The 16686-nt window shown below is 42.2% G+C and overlaps 1 protein-coding gene across 1 annotated transcript; it reads right to left on the reverse strand.

The window, feature by feature from the left end:
• Positions 1-11500: 11500 nt before the first annotated feature.
• Positions 11501-16686, reverse strand: txndc15 (thioredoxin domain containing 15). The gene is made up of 6 exons (XM_080748810.1): positions 16523-16686; positions 14966-15252; positions 14191-14343; positions 13409-13572; positions 12856-12986; positions 11501-12301 (listed from the first exon to the last, which is right to left on the reverse strand). Exons 1-6 carry the CDS (start codon positions 16620-16622, stop codon positions 12105-12107), a joined length of 1032 nt encoding a protein of 343 aa, XP_080604936.1. The 5' UTR covers positions 16623-16686; the 3' UTR covers positions 11501-12104.

The raw sequence follows: 16686 nt of genomic DNA on the forward strand, positions 1-16686 counted from the left end.
GGAGCACCGTGCACACACGTGACAGTGTGTGTGTGTGCGGCCGGACACACAGACGCGCACAGCTGCACATGCACATGTGGTGTGTAACTGTGTATGAATATCGTTGTTGTCGGGTGGAAACCTTGTATGTCCAAAACCGTTCGTGTTGTATTCATCATTTTAAAAATGAATTAAAATAGTGAAAATAGCCGAACTACAATCACACAATGCCTCGCACCGCGAGGCGTTGTGTGCTTGTAGATCAGCTATTTTCACTAGTTTTGTGCAACTCTTGTATAATGAAGTAGGGCTTTAATTTAATTAAAAAAACAACAACTTGGAGATACGAGATTGCTGCCCGACAGTGACGATATGCACGTGTGGCCGTGTACGCGAGTGTGTATCCCCTTGCGTATACGCCGTACAGGGTGGAGAATGGAGATGGCCTTGAGAGTGGAGGCTTATCCAGGGGGCTCAGTTTTAGTTGTAGGACAACCTATTCAACACAAGCAGAGCAAGGCCCATAACGAGAGGGAGAGGCTTGAGAGGAGATTTGGCGGAGAGGGGAGCCCCCTGACACACAGTATAAAAAGGAGGGATCAGCTTTGTAGAATGGACCTGAGGGACCAGAGAGCCAACTGTCTGGGAGCAGAGCGGTTACGTAGCCTGGTTTCTCTGGAGCAAACGTTTCTCAAACGTTTGAATTTCACGGACCCTACAGTTTTTGTATGCATTTTTAGGCCAGTGGTTCCCAAACTTTTTTAGCTCAGGTAGCCAAAACTAGTGAAGATACTGTATATTTTCACGACTTCTTAAAAGTTATTTTTGGGTGAATTCCTTCGATTCCTTCGAAATTATTTTGAAAAATGTTTGAATGTGTTTAAAACATATATTTTTTAAATAATTAAAAAACAAATGTAGGGTTTGGGATTCTGTAAACGGTGCATTAGGCCATGGACTCCTATAACTGATTTACAGACCAGAAGTGTCCTCCTAACTATCAATAATTTGGCTTGGGAGTGGGACCCCCTGTAACTACACCAAAGACCCCCTGGGGCCGGGGGTCCAGGATGTCACTGCTTTGGAGCAACGGAAGTAAAGTCTCAGTAAAAAAAAGAAAAAAGAAAAACACCAACGAGACGAATTTTACCATCTTTGTGATGTGGCTCTGCGGTGAAGCTGCAATTTTGGTGTTGTCACGTTAGATTTTCTTGACAGTTTTATCATCATATCAAGTTGTGAATGTTGTAAACGGCTCGCTGTTTACGTATGCACGGTTGGTACAGGCTTTCAAAAGTCGAATTAATGCACTCTTTGAACACTTCCGAGGGGAGAGGCAAACGTTACGACAGAATTGCGCAGTTTCAGTAATTCCAAAGCCACACCTCTCTAATGGCTCTCTCTTCAGCTGTTCTGTTCTGTGAGAGCATGTCACAGTGATTAGAATCATTATCCACACCAATTAAGTCATTAAGAGCATTTTCCAGCTTCTTTGAAAGAGTATTGGCATTCAAAATAATACTGTTGAGGAGTAATTTGGCATTTTAGATGATTGGCACAAAACTATAATATGATGGAAATGATCACCGGTTTGACCAATTAAACTAAGAAATCTGATATTCTATATATCGTCGTTGTCGGGTGGAAACCTCGTATCTCCAAGTTTCAAATTTGTATGTTCTTTCGCAAAGTAAAGCCCTTCATTGTACAAGGCCGTCGCACAAAACGCCTCGCACCGCGAGGCGTTGTGTGCTTGTAGATCGGCTGTTTTCACTAGTTTAAATCATTTTTTAAATGAAAAATGCAAAACGAACGGTTTTGGACATACAAGGTTTTCACCCGACAACGACGATATTCTAGCAGGAGGTGTACATGTTTCAATTTGGAACAAGGTTAATTTCGATGTGTGGTGCTAATCCAACAACTATTTCATAATCATGAATGATGCACCATGAAGTGCACATTCCGAGATATGAACACAGGCCCTTTAAACTAGAATAGCTAGGTAACCTCCAACCTATTACTAGGGATGGGACCATATGACATTTTCATATCACGATTATTGTGACAAAATAAATTGCGATTTAAGATGTCATCGTGATAATCAAGATCCATTATCCTGGGGTGGAACATTTGCCAAAAAAATAGCAGATCTACAAGCTCACAACGCGTCGCAACGTGTTGTGAGCTTGTAGATCGGCAATCTTTTGGCAAAGACATTTGATAGAGAGTGAAAAAGAGACTGTATCAAGTACGCCAACAGACCAACAGAGGGTTTAAATGGTACCAGATATGCAGCTCAGCAAATAAAAGGTGAATTGATCCCAGTGCATGACGGAAGACGATATCACGATAGATTAAAACTCCACGATACGATTATCGCGAGTGTTTTTTATCACGATAAACGATAATATCGCGTATCGTCCCATCCCTACCTATTACAGGGCGAATGTCTACACAATGAAACTAAACAAATTAAAATAAAAACAAAGTTTCACCAACAGCTGTGCTGCTGCATTATCTCAGGGTGACAGATTAAATCCAGATTAGTTTTTAATCCACTTGCTGGATCATTTAACGAAGGATGGTGTGGGGGGGGGGGGGGGGGGGGGGGGTCAATCATTGTCAAATCTAGCTAATACTATAAAGGCCCTATTTGGGAGAAAAAAAGGCCAAATCTACAACCTCCGACGAGTTGTGATTGCGATGCGTTGTGAGCTTGCAGATCAGCTCTTTGTCCGGCTGCACACATCAGCTGACCTCCTGTGTAGTAGGCCGTGCTGTTAATCTGTGTCGCACGAGCATTTCCAACTCCCATCTACTAGAAATGTAAAGCAGATGGCCGTCTCTAAACATGCACAACATGGAGCTATGCATGTAAACAACATCAGTTGCTTTTTGGAATCCGGAATAATCAATGACTGCAACTTCAAATATGTGCGAATCAACCCCAAATGTACCCTGTGAGAAGCAGCGCCGGGGCCTGCAAAACGAAGGCATGGGGATGTTTCCGCACATGTTGATTGCTGGGGGATTCTCATCGACTAAAGCGGGTCCAGGGAAAGGATTTCACCTCTCAAACCCAATTAAATACTCCCAGACTTGACGAGGAAAATAATTGGCGTTTGCTCCTCAGGCCGCTGCCAGCGAGGACCCATTGTCCACCCGCATGGCAGAGGATAAATGACCACGTTGGGTTGTAACAACATTGCACCGCTTTCCACTTGCTGTAATCAAAGAAAAATAAACTGCACAAAGCCAGTCCAACTGTCATGTTCCCTTTGACTTAATTGGCAGCTGTGAGTGGCGTCAGCCTCCACTGCAGTTTTGCACTGTGGTGTAGCGGAGAGGCATGAGCATGGCTCTAGCACCCCCTAGAGGACGAGGAAGTGGGGGGAAAAAAAATAAAGAAACACTGTCCTCTTTGCAGAGAGGGGGATTTGCGCCTCTCATTATAAACTGGAGGAGGATCTGATTACTCCAGAGCCCATCACTGGGAGATAAAGTGGTGAATGGAAATCAGACAGCATGTCGTGCCTCATCTCCGTTCCCCTCCGGTAAAATTGCCATCGTGAAACTCCAGCTTTTGAGATTTTGTGAAGATGCATAGGAGGACGGAGGGAGGGTGGAGAGATGGAGAGTGAGAGGAAAAAACGTGGAGAAAGAGACAGACAGTTCAAATTGGAACGACGTGAACTCATCATCCTTACCACTTGGTATCAGCAGCAGAGACTATAGCGAGAAGGAAGGGGGCGAGCGAGATAGACACAAACAGATAGTGGAAAAAAAGACAAGAGAGGCGGAGGCATTGGAGGGTGGATAGGAAAAAAAAGGAGAAAAAAAGGAGAAAAAAAGAAAAGGAAAAGCACATGTAACCAGGAGGAATGATGGGATTGTTAGCGGTTTCTGTACCAGATGAAACATTTTAACCAATTTGATTGTTTGTGAAAGAAATCATTCTGATCAAGACCCCAATTGCTGCCAACTGGGAGCCTGTTGTGCTTCAGGGTAATGCTGCCTGACGTGCCGGGGTAAGAGGAGAGGGTTTAGAGCCAAGCGGAGGAGATGGGGGAGGTCAGAGCGCGCCCTGCGACTTCAAACGCGGGTGAAGTGTAAAAACAGAGTATGTTAGGGGCTAAAACAACTAACTACGGGATTAGAGGAAGTCCGCTAAGTGGCCTTGAGATGCTGCAGTTTACTTCAGCAAATACAAGGCAGGGGGAATATGGCCTGGTAGGCCGGCTACCAGACAGACCCGCGTCCAACAGCAATCTCTTTTTAGCGTTAACGACGTTGACACGATTTGTAATTATTTGAGATAGCTTGAATTATGTATTCATACAAATTGTGTAATGCATATGCTACTAGCCTCTATATGTACATTTTCTATATACAACAATAATAAATATGTATTAATTTATCTCCCATAAACTGCAGCCTCTACAGTCTACAATAAACTATAGATTGTATGTTGATTGTATATTGCATATTGTACATTGTTTCTTGCTATTTCTGTTTTTCTTCAGTGTAATACAAAAAAAAGTCAGGAAAAAATTTATCAAATGTGCAAACACCTGACAATAAAAATCATTCTTATTGTAGTTCTGATTTAACGCCTGTTCAAAGCACTATACAGGCGGAGTTTTCCCCACATAAGACAATATAAAAGACAAGCATAAGAAAGCACTCGAGAATAAATTACCACAACTTTTTTCTTAACCAACAAGGCATTTCATACTAATAACACTATGAAGGTTTTGATGTGTACCCCCACCCCTCCCTCCCAGTACCCCCACCACCATTCCATTTAAACTCACTGAATTATTTGCAATTTCTTTTTGACCTACATCCGTCAGGTACCTGGCTGGCAGACACTATGGAGCAATGCAGCCCAGTCAGAACTCCACTCTCCCGGGGAAGGCACTCCCGCCGTGTAAATGGCTACAATGTCAACTATATCAGTGGTTCTCAACCTTTTCAGGCAGCGACCCCCAAAATAATCATATTTTAACATTACATTTGATATAATATGGTTCTATTGTGAAAATAGAAGTTGCGAGGCGTTGTGAGCATGTAGATCAGTCATTTTCACAATTTCTGCCTCTAATGTTTGACAATGTTTAATTTAGAGGTATTAGCGGTATTAAAAGTCCTTAAATTGTCACTTTAGAAATTTGCAGATACCCTCTATACTCTTAAACTTTATGTTGGTTTGTTTACTGTTGAGAAAGAAACCAATGTTTCACATTAAGTTAATCATCTGGGGACCCCCCAAAATAATTTGGGGACCCCCCTGGGGTTCCCGAGCCACAGGTTGAGAACCACTGAACTATATAACTGCAAAGTCCCCGGGTCCATTCTGGGTCAGGCCATCTGTCCTCTGCCCCTGACCTCTTATACTGTCCCATTCATAGTCCAGGGCTCATCGCTATGTTGGCTTGTGGTGGACATTTGCATTTGTCACAGACATTTGTCACGGACATACAAAATGAGCCGGCAATAATATTACCAGAAACAAAAAGAGCTAGCCCTGAATGACCATAACAGGTCTGTGACTCTGCGAGTGTACAAAATGGAACCAAATGGACCCGGGTGGTGCTTGCAAATAAAACATTTTAGAACCTCTAGTACTAGTGCTATAGTGTCGTAGTAAATCTGTGTCATAGATTCGTCGTTGCCACGGACATGGACACATTTGTCTTTGTGCGGACATGTTGATGACCCCTGACTGTCATGGTCAAATCAGAAATGCTTTACCATTTCCATGAGATTCTTAAAATAAAAAAAATTTCATGTCAAGGACCTCCAAATGAATATTGCTTCAAAACCACTAAACTTCTTAAGTGCTGCATCTAGCGTTTCCCCCCACAGGGCAATGGGAGATCCACAATTTCTTGCACCAATTGGTTTTGTACTAATTCATTTATTGATATTTGGCTATTTGTATTGCTATTTTGCCATCATTATTTCCACATTGCTAGTATTTACTTAATCTATATGTATTTTTGTGAAATCCACACACTGTTGGGGAAGTACCATCATTTCACTGCCTACAGCTGTATTACTAACTGTACGTGACAATAAAGACAATAAAGTCTTCAAGACAAATACTAAAGGGATACTCATCTAACATAATACGAAACACGTGCATCGATAGCAGTCAGATGATAATTTAATTTTGTAAAAAAGGGTTCAAAAATGTTCCTTAATGCCTAAGCTAATCAGACTACACCTGACAACCTTCAACACAAAATAGGCCTACCCCCAGGGAGATAGGAACCAAAGACCAAGGAACCAAAATATGAAAGAACCCCACAGAAACAAGAGCAACCTGTCCCTTGCTACACCTGCAATCAATCAGCCTATAAACACACATGAATTTGTGCGCTTCCGCTCAAATTCATGAGCAGAGCCAGCTGTGCGTCTGGTGGTCTGTCCGTCATGATTCCCATGTAAAGAAAACTCGCCATAGTAATGTGTATCCCCTGAAAGACTCGAGAAGCTCTCCAATGTGGAGACACTGACACCTCACTCCATTTACATGACAGACATCCCACATACTGGTATGTATTAGGGATGGGACAATAAGCGATATTATATATTATATATATTATAACACTCACAATAATCGTATCGTGGAGATTTAATGTATCGGGATATCGTCTTCCATCATGCACTGGGATCAATTCACCTTTTATTTGCCGAGCTGCATATGCGCTACCGTTTTAAACCCTATAATTGATAAAAAGGTACTTATAATAATATAATAAAGTACTCGATACAGTCTTTTTTCACTCTATCAAATGTCTTTGCCAAAAAATAGCCGATCTACAAGCTCACAACACGTTGTGAGCTTGTAGATCACTGCTTGTAGACCACTGTTGTTCAATGAAGTATACTGTAAAATGTCATGTCATTTGCTGCTTTAAGTCCCGATCTGAAAAGGCATTTTCTGTTTAACAGACTCCTGCTACTGAACAAACCGTCTATAGCAGGGGTCTTCAACAGGGCGTTCGGGACCCCTAGGGGGTCCCCAGAGTTACTACAGGGGGTCCTCCAAATCTTTGAGTGATAGAAACTTTTTTGTCTCCTTTTTTATATTAACCACTTGAACCCTAGCGTCCATATTCTGAGAACTTTAGCCAAAAATATTTTTGGCAAAGAGCTTTGGTGTAGAGGGGGAAAAGAGCAGACTAAGTACAGAGTGAAAGGTCAAGTTTATTAACTGTATTACTGCCAGATGTTGTTATTTATTTATTGGGTTTTGTGCCAGCAAAAGCACCTTACCTTTGCGATGTTATAGACAAAGATGTATTCATTTTTTTTTTCATCATTATTATTTTCTTTTCTCCTTAAATAGGTGTACTTTGGCTATACTAGCAGTAGAGGGCAGCCTCATGCAAGAATGAATGTGAAATGGCCGCGGTAGGCTACCGTCCGTCAAGACAGCTCAGTCGCTACAGAGCAATAGAACGACAGCTAGCAGCCAAGAAGTGAATTTGGACATTATTGATGTTTACGTGAGGTGGAGATTTCAAAGCAGGATTACAGGAGATGCTTATACTGTACACACCCGCGCGACCCCTCATCAGTTTACAGACATCAAAACAAGGTACAAAAGAACAAGCCAAAGAACGTACTATTGGCAACGCGCCGCCGGGAAAAATGGGGCGAACGGGAACGTCCAAAGCGGTAAAAGAGTTAAGTATTGACAGTTCAAGTGGTTAAATATCTGAAAACACAAATTGACATGAATCCAAAATACACTGATGATTGTGCTGTCAAACAATTAAACTATGTCGAATCTATGAACAGGTTGTGGGGGTCCCTGCTTCATCCTTCTCTCAACTAAGGGGTCCTTGGCCTGAAAACGTTGAAGACCACTGATCTATAGCAATGCGTACTATTTAACACTTTGTTACCAAAATAAATCATTACCTTACCTTTAATTGCCTAGCTCTACGTGTTCGTATATCATCATTTCATTATTATTACTTTTATGTTTCTGTTTCTGTCTTTCTTTTTTATTTATTCATGTTTAACTGGGAGGACCGGGTGCACTTGAATTACACACAGCTCAACGGAGAGAACATTCCTGCCGCCGTTATTACTGTCTTTGTTGGCAATAACTGCAATAACTGTAGAAAGGTTAAGACAAATGTAGTTTTTATGTGGTGCTGCTGGTGCCAGTTTAGGTCAAATGTGTGTAATCAATCTTAGCAGACACAAGGAGACCTAAGAACACATGCACGCACACGCACGCACGCACACACACACACACACACACACTTTGTATAACCATACTTTTGAGGACAACATTTTAGGCCACAAATGTATTAATGCCATTTTTGCTATATTAACTGGTCAATTGGTGTCTTTTTGTGCGCCCAGGGTTACATTGGCCAAGCTTCACGGGACACTTAAAGATATTAACTCATAAATGGCACCACTCACTTCACACTGTTTTTTCTACCCCTCCTGCCCAACACTCCCTGCCGCCCCCAGCCCGTAAGTGTATCCAAATGACCAATATGACCCTCCCCGCCCGGCTACCCTCCCAAGAACACGGGCCAATTGTGTTCGCAGAAAGCCGGATGCACCACGGTGAATTTGAACCCACAACCTCCATACATAGTGGTGGGCAGGGACTTTACCACTGCGCCACCTGAGCGCACATTTTACCTCTTGACTAACAAAGGATGTCTCTTGTGAGGACCAAGAGGAAAACGGTCCTCAAACGACGATTTGTCAAATTCTACTATACTTATGGCGATATTTGCATAGTAATAGAAGCACACACACACACAGACACAGACACACACAGGTGTGTCTGACAGGTGTGTGATGTCAAGTGGACACTACAGTTTCCAGTTGTCATTGTTCCTGGAAAGCTCAATGCATGCTGTGTTACTGATGCAACTCACACACACGCACCTGGTTGAAGGTTTTGAAGTGTAATTCTTTGTAGATGGCGTCGCGCTCCTCCACCTCCACCCAGCCGCTGGCTCTGAGCTCCATCAGCAGCTGCTCTCTGTCGGCCGGGGACAGCCAGTGGTCTGACGCCTGGGGAGGGAGGGAGGGAGCACACACACACACACACACACACACACACACACACACACACACACACACACACACACACACACACACACACACACACACACACACACACACACACACACAAAAGAAGACAAAAAGACAAGAATACATTTGTTTTCATAGAACCTGATGCACATTTTTTCTCTCAACGTGGCATTGTGGTAGTTTTGCTATTTGGCATATGAAGAAGGGATAGTTAAATTATATATGTTGAAATCATGACAGAGCTCTATAAGCGTAATAATAAACGAAAGAAATAACCTATGGCATCTACTCTCTCACACAAAGCCAAGGCTTGTGTAATGTACCTAAATGTCCACTCGGTGGCGGCCTCACATTACAATCAGATCCAGATCTCACGATGGGACAAAAGTGGGTTGCATAAAATTGGTAACAGTGTAACGAAAAAAGGCAAAATCGTTACACGTGATTCTTTATCACACGAATGTTTAGTATAGTGCAACAAAAATAAGACGCAATCGAAGAAACGCACACCTTAATGCATGCAATAGTGAGTCACCACCACTTAACGTGTAGCCTACAGCTGTCGCATGGTCTTCCATCTCTCGTAGAAAGTGCATCCTTACATAACAGTGCGGGACACAATGCGAACCTTCTTAAGTTACTATAGTACACCTAATTGTTAGGCTATAATATTCCAGGCAATGTGTTGTTCAGCATCGGCTATTATGCTACAGTTACTCAAAGAACTGATCTAATATCACTCACCATTTTAGATGCAGATCTACAGCCCGCAGGTATAAAAAGCGAACTGGCCAGCCTCCAAACATGACATGATGAACCTAATATGCAGCTGTTCCTAAACATTAACCCCAACATACCACTGCTTCTGCGGTCAACTGTGACTAAACAGCTTAAGCTTCTTGTCCATGCACACAGTGCAAACTGCACTGCTTGCTCTCTGCCCGTGTTTAATAACAAACCTCATAGTGGTTCAAAAATATTGCCTGATGAAAAATGCCAGTGTTCTCAAACATTTTCATGTGAAGGAAGACCCCCAAATGAATGGAAGCTGACTGTGGGGCCAACTCCATCACTATATTAGGCCTCCACTCCACTTGAAAAGGATTTTGTAACCCAGATTTGTCAAGATTTTAATTGGCAACATAAAACAATTGCAGATCTACAACTTAAGCTCACAATGTTGTGAGCTTTTAGATAGATCTGCTATTTTTCGGCTATTGATTTTTCTGCCATATAGATCTGCTATTTTTTGAAAAGCCCCCCTTCCCCCCAAGGACCCCTGGGGGTCCCCAGACCCCACATTTTGAACCTACACAGCAGATTCCTCAGTGTTAAAGCTGCAATCTGGGAGCTTATTTGAATGAATAACACCTTATTTGATCCAAACCATGTGGTATGTTAATACAATATAACTTGCACTGTGGTCTCCATACTGTTCCTTGGAGAGATTTAGACCCTTGTGATGTCCGGTAGGACACCTCGCTCACAATGAGGCATTTTAGAGCGTAATGAGATGTAATATTCATAATTATGCCCAGGTCTAATCAATAATCATGCTCTAAAGTAGTGCTGGTCATGATCAAGCATTATGTTATTAGGCAAGTATGCTGGGTGTGCTGGCCGGGCTACATCCAAAATACTATGCTGCATATTGGTGTAGCCTACAAGCAAAACTACACATCACACAAACTGGTACACACAGGTCAGAGGTCATCCACACATAATTTATTTTTACAAGAAAATAAGCAGCAATCGTTTAATAAACAAAACAAATGCATTTACACATTCAAGTCCTCAGTGTTCATTTACTTATGAGTGTACAAATGGAACCAATTTGGCCATTATATCCTATCCTTATCGTTGTTATTTTGCTTTTTTTTAGCACAGTATTGTGGACCTTACCATACTTACTTGTTCCTTTGAGTAGTGTAAATCTCACAGCTGACGTTTGTTAGTTAGTCCCAATCTGTGATTTGTGAAACAGTGTAAAAGACCCCCCCACACAGACACACACACACGCACGCAGATACTAGCACTGTGTCCTGACTCCTAACCAATTATCAACAACATGTAGAATTATCATGTTTAGGTATTATCATTCTAAAACTATGTTCTTGCTGTTCTACATACAGTACAGTCAGCCAGTTGAATACATGTTGCAGATCCAAGTTTTTACCTTTACTTTTGTGAAATATCCAAGACAATTAGAATGTTATGGAAGATGCTTCTTAACGTGTATTATACGGTCACCAGCGTTTTCGCCTATGTTTTTTTCGCCTACATGGATATGGTCTTTTCGCGTGGCACTTTCGCCGTGGAGGAGAGTGTTTTCACCTAACCTGTCTGGCCGTTTCGCGGCCGTTGAAGAGCCATCTCGCCTGATAGCATAGGCGAAATGGCTCTTCAACGGTGGCAAATTGGCCAGACAGGGTGGGTGAAAACACTCTCCTCCGCGGAGAAAGTGCCAGGCGAAAGGACCAAATGTGTAAAGGTTATAGGCGAATATGCCTGACACCTATTCTACTGCTAGTTGACCCATTCGAATACTATTTAATCTTGTAAAAATGACCAAAATCAGTTGTGCTGACGTAGAACTTTAATCCATGGTAGTGTCAAATAACCAGGAGCATCGAGCACATCCACAGACCATTTAAAGGCAGGTGCTGATTGCTGAACTCAAAAGAACACTTTAGCTCTATAATAAAGTTCTATAACTTTATTGTGGCATCCACCAGAAAATATGGCGTTTCGAGTAACACTGGTCTGAAGAAGAGCAATGTTGCTTGAAATGCTGATTTGTCTTATGGATACCAGGGAGCTACAGTGTGCACTACAAACTCATCTTTTTGCCTTTGTTTAGTGTCAAATAACCCCTCTTGATTCTTCTTGGACCCTTACGAGTCTGTAACTCAGAGAGAACAAATGAAACCCAAAGCCAAATGGCCCATTTGTGTTCATGTAACTCACAGAGGTAAATTAACACTCTGGACTTTACAGTGTAGGAAATCATTATTTACATCCCAATCAAGTTTCAAGTCCATTCAGTCCTGATGCTCGTGTTCCTGCCCTGGAATCAGCCAGCGTATACTGTCCGTGCGTAGGATGGCGTACACTGTAAAACCAGTGATGAAAAGTATAGAGAACACCAGCAGCCAATCAATGCTCTTCACAGGAACGCTGGCGAGGGGCCCCAATAGGTCCGCCTCTGTCACGTTCTTGTCGGTGCTTGCCTCGAACCCTGGAGGAGGAAAACACTGTCTATTTACCATAAAGGACCAAACCTCTGAGGCGCCGTACAGACATTTGCGTGAAACATCTTCCGCGTATCGTCTGAGAATGGCCACTGGGAGCGCCGTACTAATGCATTGTCAATGGAAGGTTGTTTGGTGTTTTGTCGTTGCCGTGTCTCTTGGCCAAAAGACAGGCTGTGGTTGAGCTAGAGACACGGCAACGACCAAAAAACCAAACAACCTTCCATTGACAATGCATTAGTACGGCACCCCCAGTGGCCATTCTCAGACGATACGGAGAAGATGTTTCACGCATATGTGTGAGTCCAGCCTCAGGCTGACAATGGTCATTCTCTCTACTATTATTGTTGTCATTACCACGTTTCTCTTATCCCTCTAACACAGTCGAGACAGCTGACCATCCACCTGGTTCTGCTCAAAGTTTTTTGCTCAGTTGCTCAGGCGGAAAATGTTGGGTCTCTGCTCTACTATATATAACATAACTTGAGACAACTTTGAGTTTACATTCCTTTCAATTAAATCAATTAAATTCATTGTGTACCTGTCTGATTGCATATGAAGGAGGAGAGTGTTTCCAGGGTTCTGTCTGTGTGGTTGAAGCGGGCCATGGGTTTGACTCCCTGGAAAAGCAGTATGTTGGGCACTGCCACGGTGCCAAACCGAGTGGACAGACTGCCAGGACACACAGCCACACACAATATGAGGATCACTGCTTTTTAGTGTTGTGCCAAAACAATAAAATGTACAGGTTATTTATCCAGGATAATATTTAAGCAACAACTTTGGTTTTGGTGTATTATAAGTTGTAAGGGAAGGGCTAAAAAGAAATCAAGTCATGATGGCACTTACCTACAACATGGACAGTATGTCCTGTTACACCAGATAATGAAGACAGCTGATGATAATAAACACCCTCTTCTTCCCTTTTATAACCTTTTCCATTTACATTTTACTTTAAATATTCCAACCATTATTATAATAATGATTATTACTACTAAATTGTAGTTTTTTCCTTTTACCCATTATGACATGTCACATGCTGCCCTGGGGTGGGCAGAGAGGAGGAAGGTGAAAACACTGTTAAGTCCATTTACCTGCTGTGTTGCGAGGCGTCCAGGGCCAGGAAGTGCATGCTGGGAAAGACCCGGGGCAGGGCGTTAAAGTGAGGAGCCAAACCGGCAGAGAACTGGCACCAGGTGGTGAAGAACAACACCACAGAGCACTCTGTGCTGTTAGCATTGAGGAACTCCATCAAGTCCTGGAGGAAACGGAGAACAAGACATGCATCATTTAGTGAAACATTTTAATGTCAAGGTCCGGATGCCCAAACGACTATGTTGTTAGTGACTGGACACAACGTTGAGAAGCATTCATCTAAACCACCGGTTCCCAAGCACTGCATGGGTCGGGAGCCATTTTTATACGTTTTGTTTTTAATTAGTTGAGAGAGAGATGAAGCAGGGACGCCCACAACCTTTTCATAGATTCCATATCAGTTCATTGTTTGACAGCACAATCATCATATTTTGGATTCATGTAAATTGGTGTTTTCAGATATTTAACCACTTGAACCGTCAATACTTTATAAACTTGACCTTTCCACTCTGTCTGCTCTTTTTCCCCTCTACACCAAAACTCTTTGCCGAAAATAGCCGATCTACAAGCTCACAACGCCTGAGCTTGTAGATCTGCTATTTTTGGCTAAAGTTCACCGAATTTGGACACTAGGGTTCAAGGTGGTTAAAATAAAAAAGGCACCTGTAGTAACTCTGAGGACCCCTAGGTGTCCCGGACCCCCTGTTGAAGACCCCTGATCTAAACAGCATAGTGCCAGCACTGAGCAGCAGGCTGTCTTATCACATGACAACAGAACTACCTGTGAAGCGTCCAGGACCAGCACGGTGAAGTTGTCCATTCCTGTGATGTTCCTCTTGTCACAGGTGACCTTGTAGGTCTTGGTGGTTTCTGTGGAGTTCTGCTCCTCAGCGGACGACATATCGTCTGTGTGCCCCACCATCTGCAGGATCACCTAAAAGCACCGAAAGCAAGGAGGGGTCAACCGTTGTTATTATGCAATCCAATCGGTATCTTTTGTTGCCAGGGGAACAGATTTTGATGTCTGACTTAATGGCAGTCTGAGAAGCCCAGTACCAACTACTACACACAAAAGGTATACAATGTATTGAGTCGAAATACATGTCCATACATGAAAGCTGGATAGCATTTTTAGGTTTTATAAAACTGATTTACTGATTTAATAGGCTCGTGGTCTACCTAGACCTACGTTATTTTTCTAGATTGATATTTCTATGCATTTGATGTATTGTTGTTGATGTATTGATGTATTACCTGCTTTTTGTATTGATGAATTTATTATCTGCAGGCTGCTTATTGTACTTTCCTCTGGATTAAGAGCGTCTGCTAAATGCCTAAATTGAAAATTGAAATCTGTAAATCTATTTGAATAGTTAGTGGCAATTCATTTGCATTCGCCTTACTGTCTATCACAGGTCTAATTAGTCCCTGGGCTGATCAGATCTCCAGAATGACAAGGACACCAATTCATTGTAACTAAGGATACTGAGTGAGGAGTCGGACTGGTTATTGGATTGGACTGGATTGAAAAGCAATGCTTCAGAATGGACGGTAACCTGCTCCGTTGTGTCCGTGCTTGTTTCCTCTAGGGACAGTGCGGGGGCAGCACACTGCGCGTCATTGTCGTCGCACGGCGGGGAGAACCCTGACTGGAAATCTTTTTGGGGGAACAGAGATTCGATATGGGATGGATTGATGGGAGTTTCAGTCCCCATCAAGGCGTCTGCGATCTCGGCGGTCTTAAACTGTCTCTTAGGCTGAGACTGAATCTCTTCCGCCTCCACGAACTTGGGGCTGTTCTCCAAGTCCTCCGACAACTTGAATTCCGGTAGCTCGTCGTTTTCTGTTAAGGAAGGGGCGAAACAATAAAGAAGTAACTGAAGTTATTCTGTAATCTGTAGACATCTTGACTGCTGATTGACAGTTATGTTTTTGTTTAGTAAGAAGTTCCATAATGGACCAAAAGTATAGCAGATGTTCTACTCCAGAACTACACCAGGTGAATGAATGAAAACATGCACACATTCAAAAGCCCCCAGTCTCGAAATGACAGCACAACGAGGGGGTTCAGTGTGGTTTGGTGTTGTTTGGTGTGGTGTGTGGTGCGGGGAAGTGGAAACCGAGCATAAGACACCTCGGAATTGACAATGAGCAATGAGCATTTTGTGTGTGAGTGTGTGTATGTGTGTGAGAGAGAGCACAGTTGTGCATTAGAAAGTTGTGTAATAAACCCAGCCAATACCATGTAGTTATACACTTACGCGATAACTGAAATGTTTTGTGTTGCTCAAACTGAATATCCTTTTCATCTATGTTCAAACACAATAAATTATAACAGTGACATGATGGTTTAGTAAGTTGAAAGCAGTGTTCATTTTGACAGCAAAGTCAGCTTTTGTCTTTTGAATAACACACCATTTAGTTTTAGTCCTGTCTCCTTGATTGATTGATTGATTGAAGACTTTATTAGAAGTTTGCATAGGAAAAAGTAGTTTCATGACGGTACAGTTCACTGGTACACGGTCTACTAAAAGGAGATCCTAGAAAAGACTAAGCTTATTTCCATAGGAAACCATTGAAGTATCTCATATAACATTGAATGACAGACGGATAGAACACAGTAGTCTGTCGACTAAAGATCAACATATTTTTTACCTTAAAGGAGTAGTTCACCCCCAAAATGACTTTTTTTCTATTGATTAGTCATGCCATGGAGACTAGAGTTCAATAAAAGATTTTAGTTTTTTGTCACATTCCTAAGACAAAAATGTGATAACAATAAATTTACCCCCATTCATTCCGGATGGTGACCCGCTTCGAAACGGGTCACCATCCGGAATCAATGGAGGTAAATTTACTCGAATCAAATTTTTGTCTTAGGAATGTGACAAAAAACAAAAAATATTATTGAACTCTACTCTCCATGGCATGACTAATCAATAGAAACATTTTCATTTTGGGGGTGAACTACTCCTTTAAGGCTAAGACTAAAATACTTTAGTCAACATAATTAACACTGGTTGAAGGAGGAGTTAACTGTTTTTCTAGTTATCTCAATTCGCTATGTTTTGCTAGCAAGCAGCTACAGTATGTGACGGGTCGGCATATCTTACCTTCTTGTGCAGTCACAGGCGACATTTGTAGCCAATCAGAAAGATAAAACATGAACAATAAAATATAAATAAAACTGCATTTACGTAAAACGTTCGCCATTATTCAGCAATACGGTCTATTTCTATCCGACACTAGGAAATCATGTTCCTTTTCCAAGACAGGA

The sequence above is a fragment of the Nannobrachium achirus genome, assembly GCF_963921795.1.
Source record: "Nannobrachium achirus genome assembly, chromosome: 19".
NCBI lineage: Eukaryota > Metazoa > Chordata > Actinopteri > Myctophiformes > Myctophidae > Nannobrachium > Nannobrachium achirus.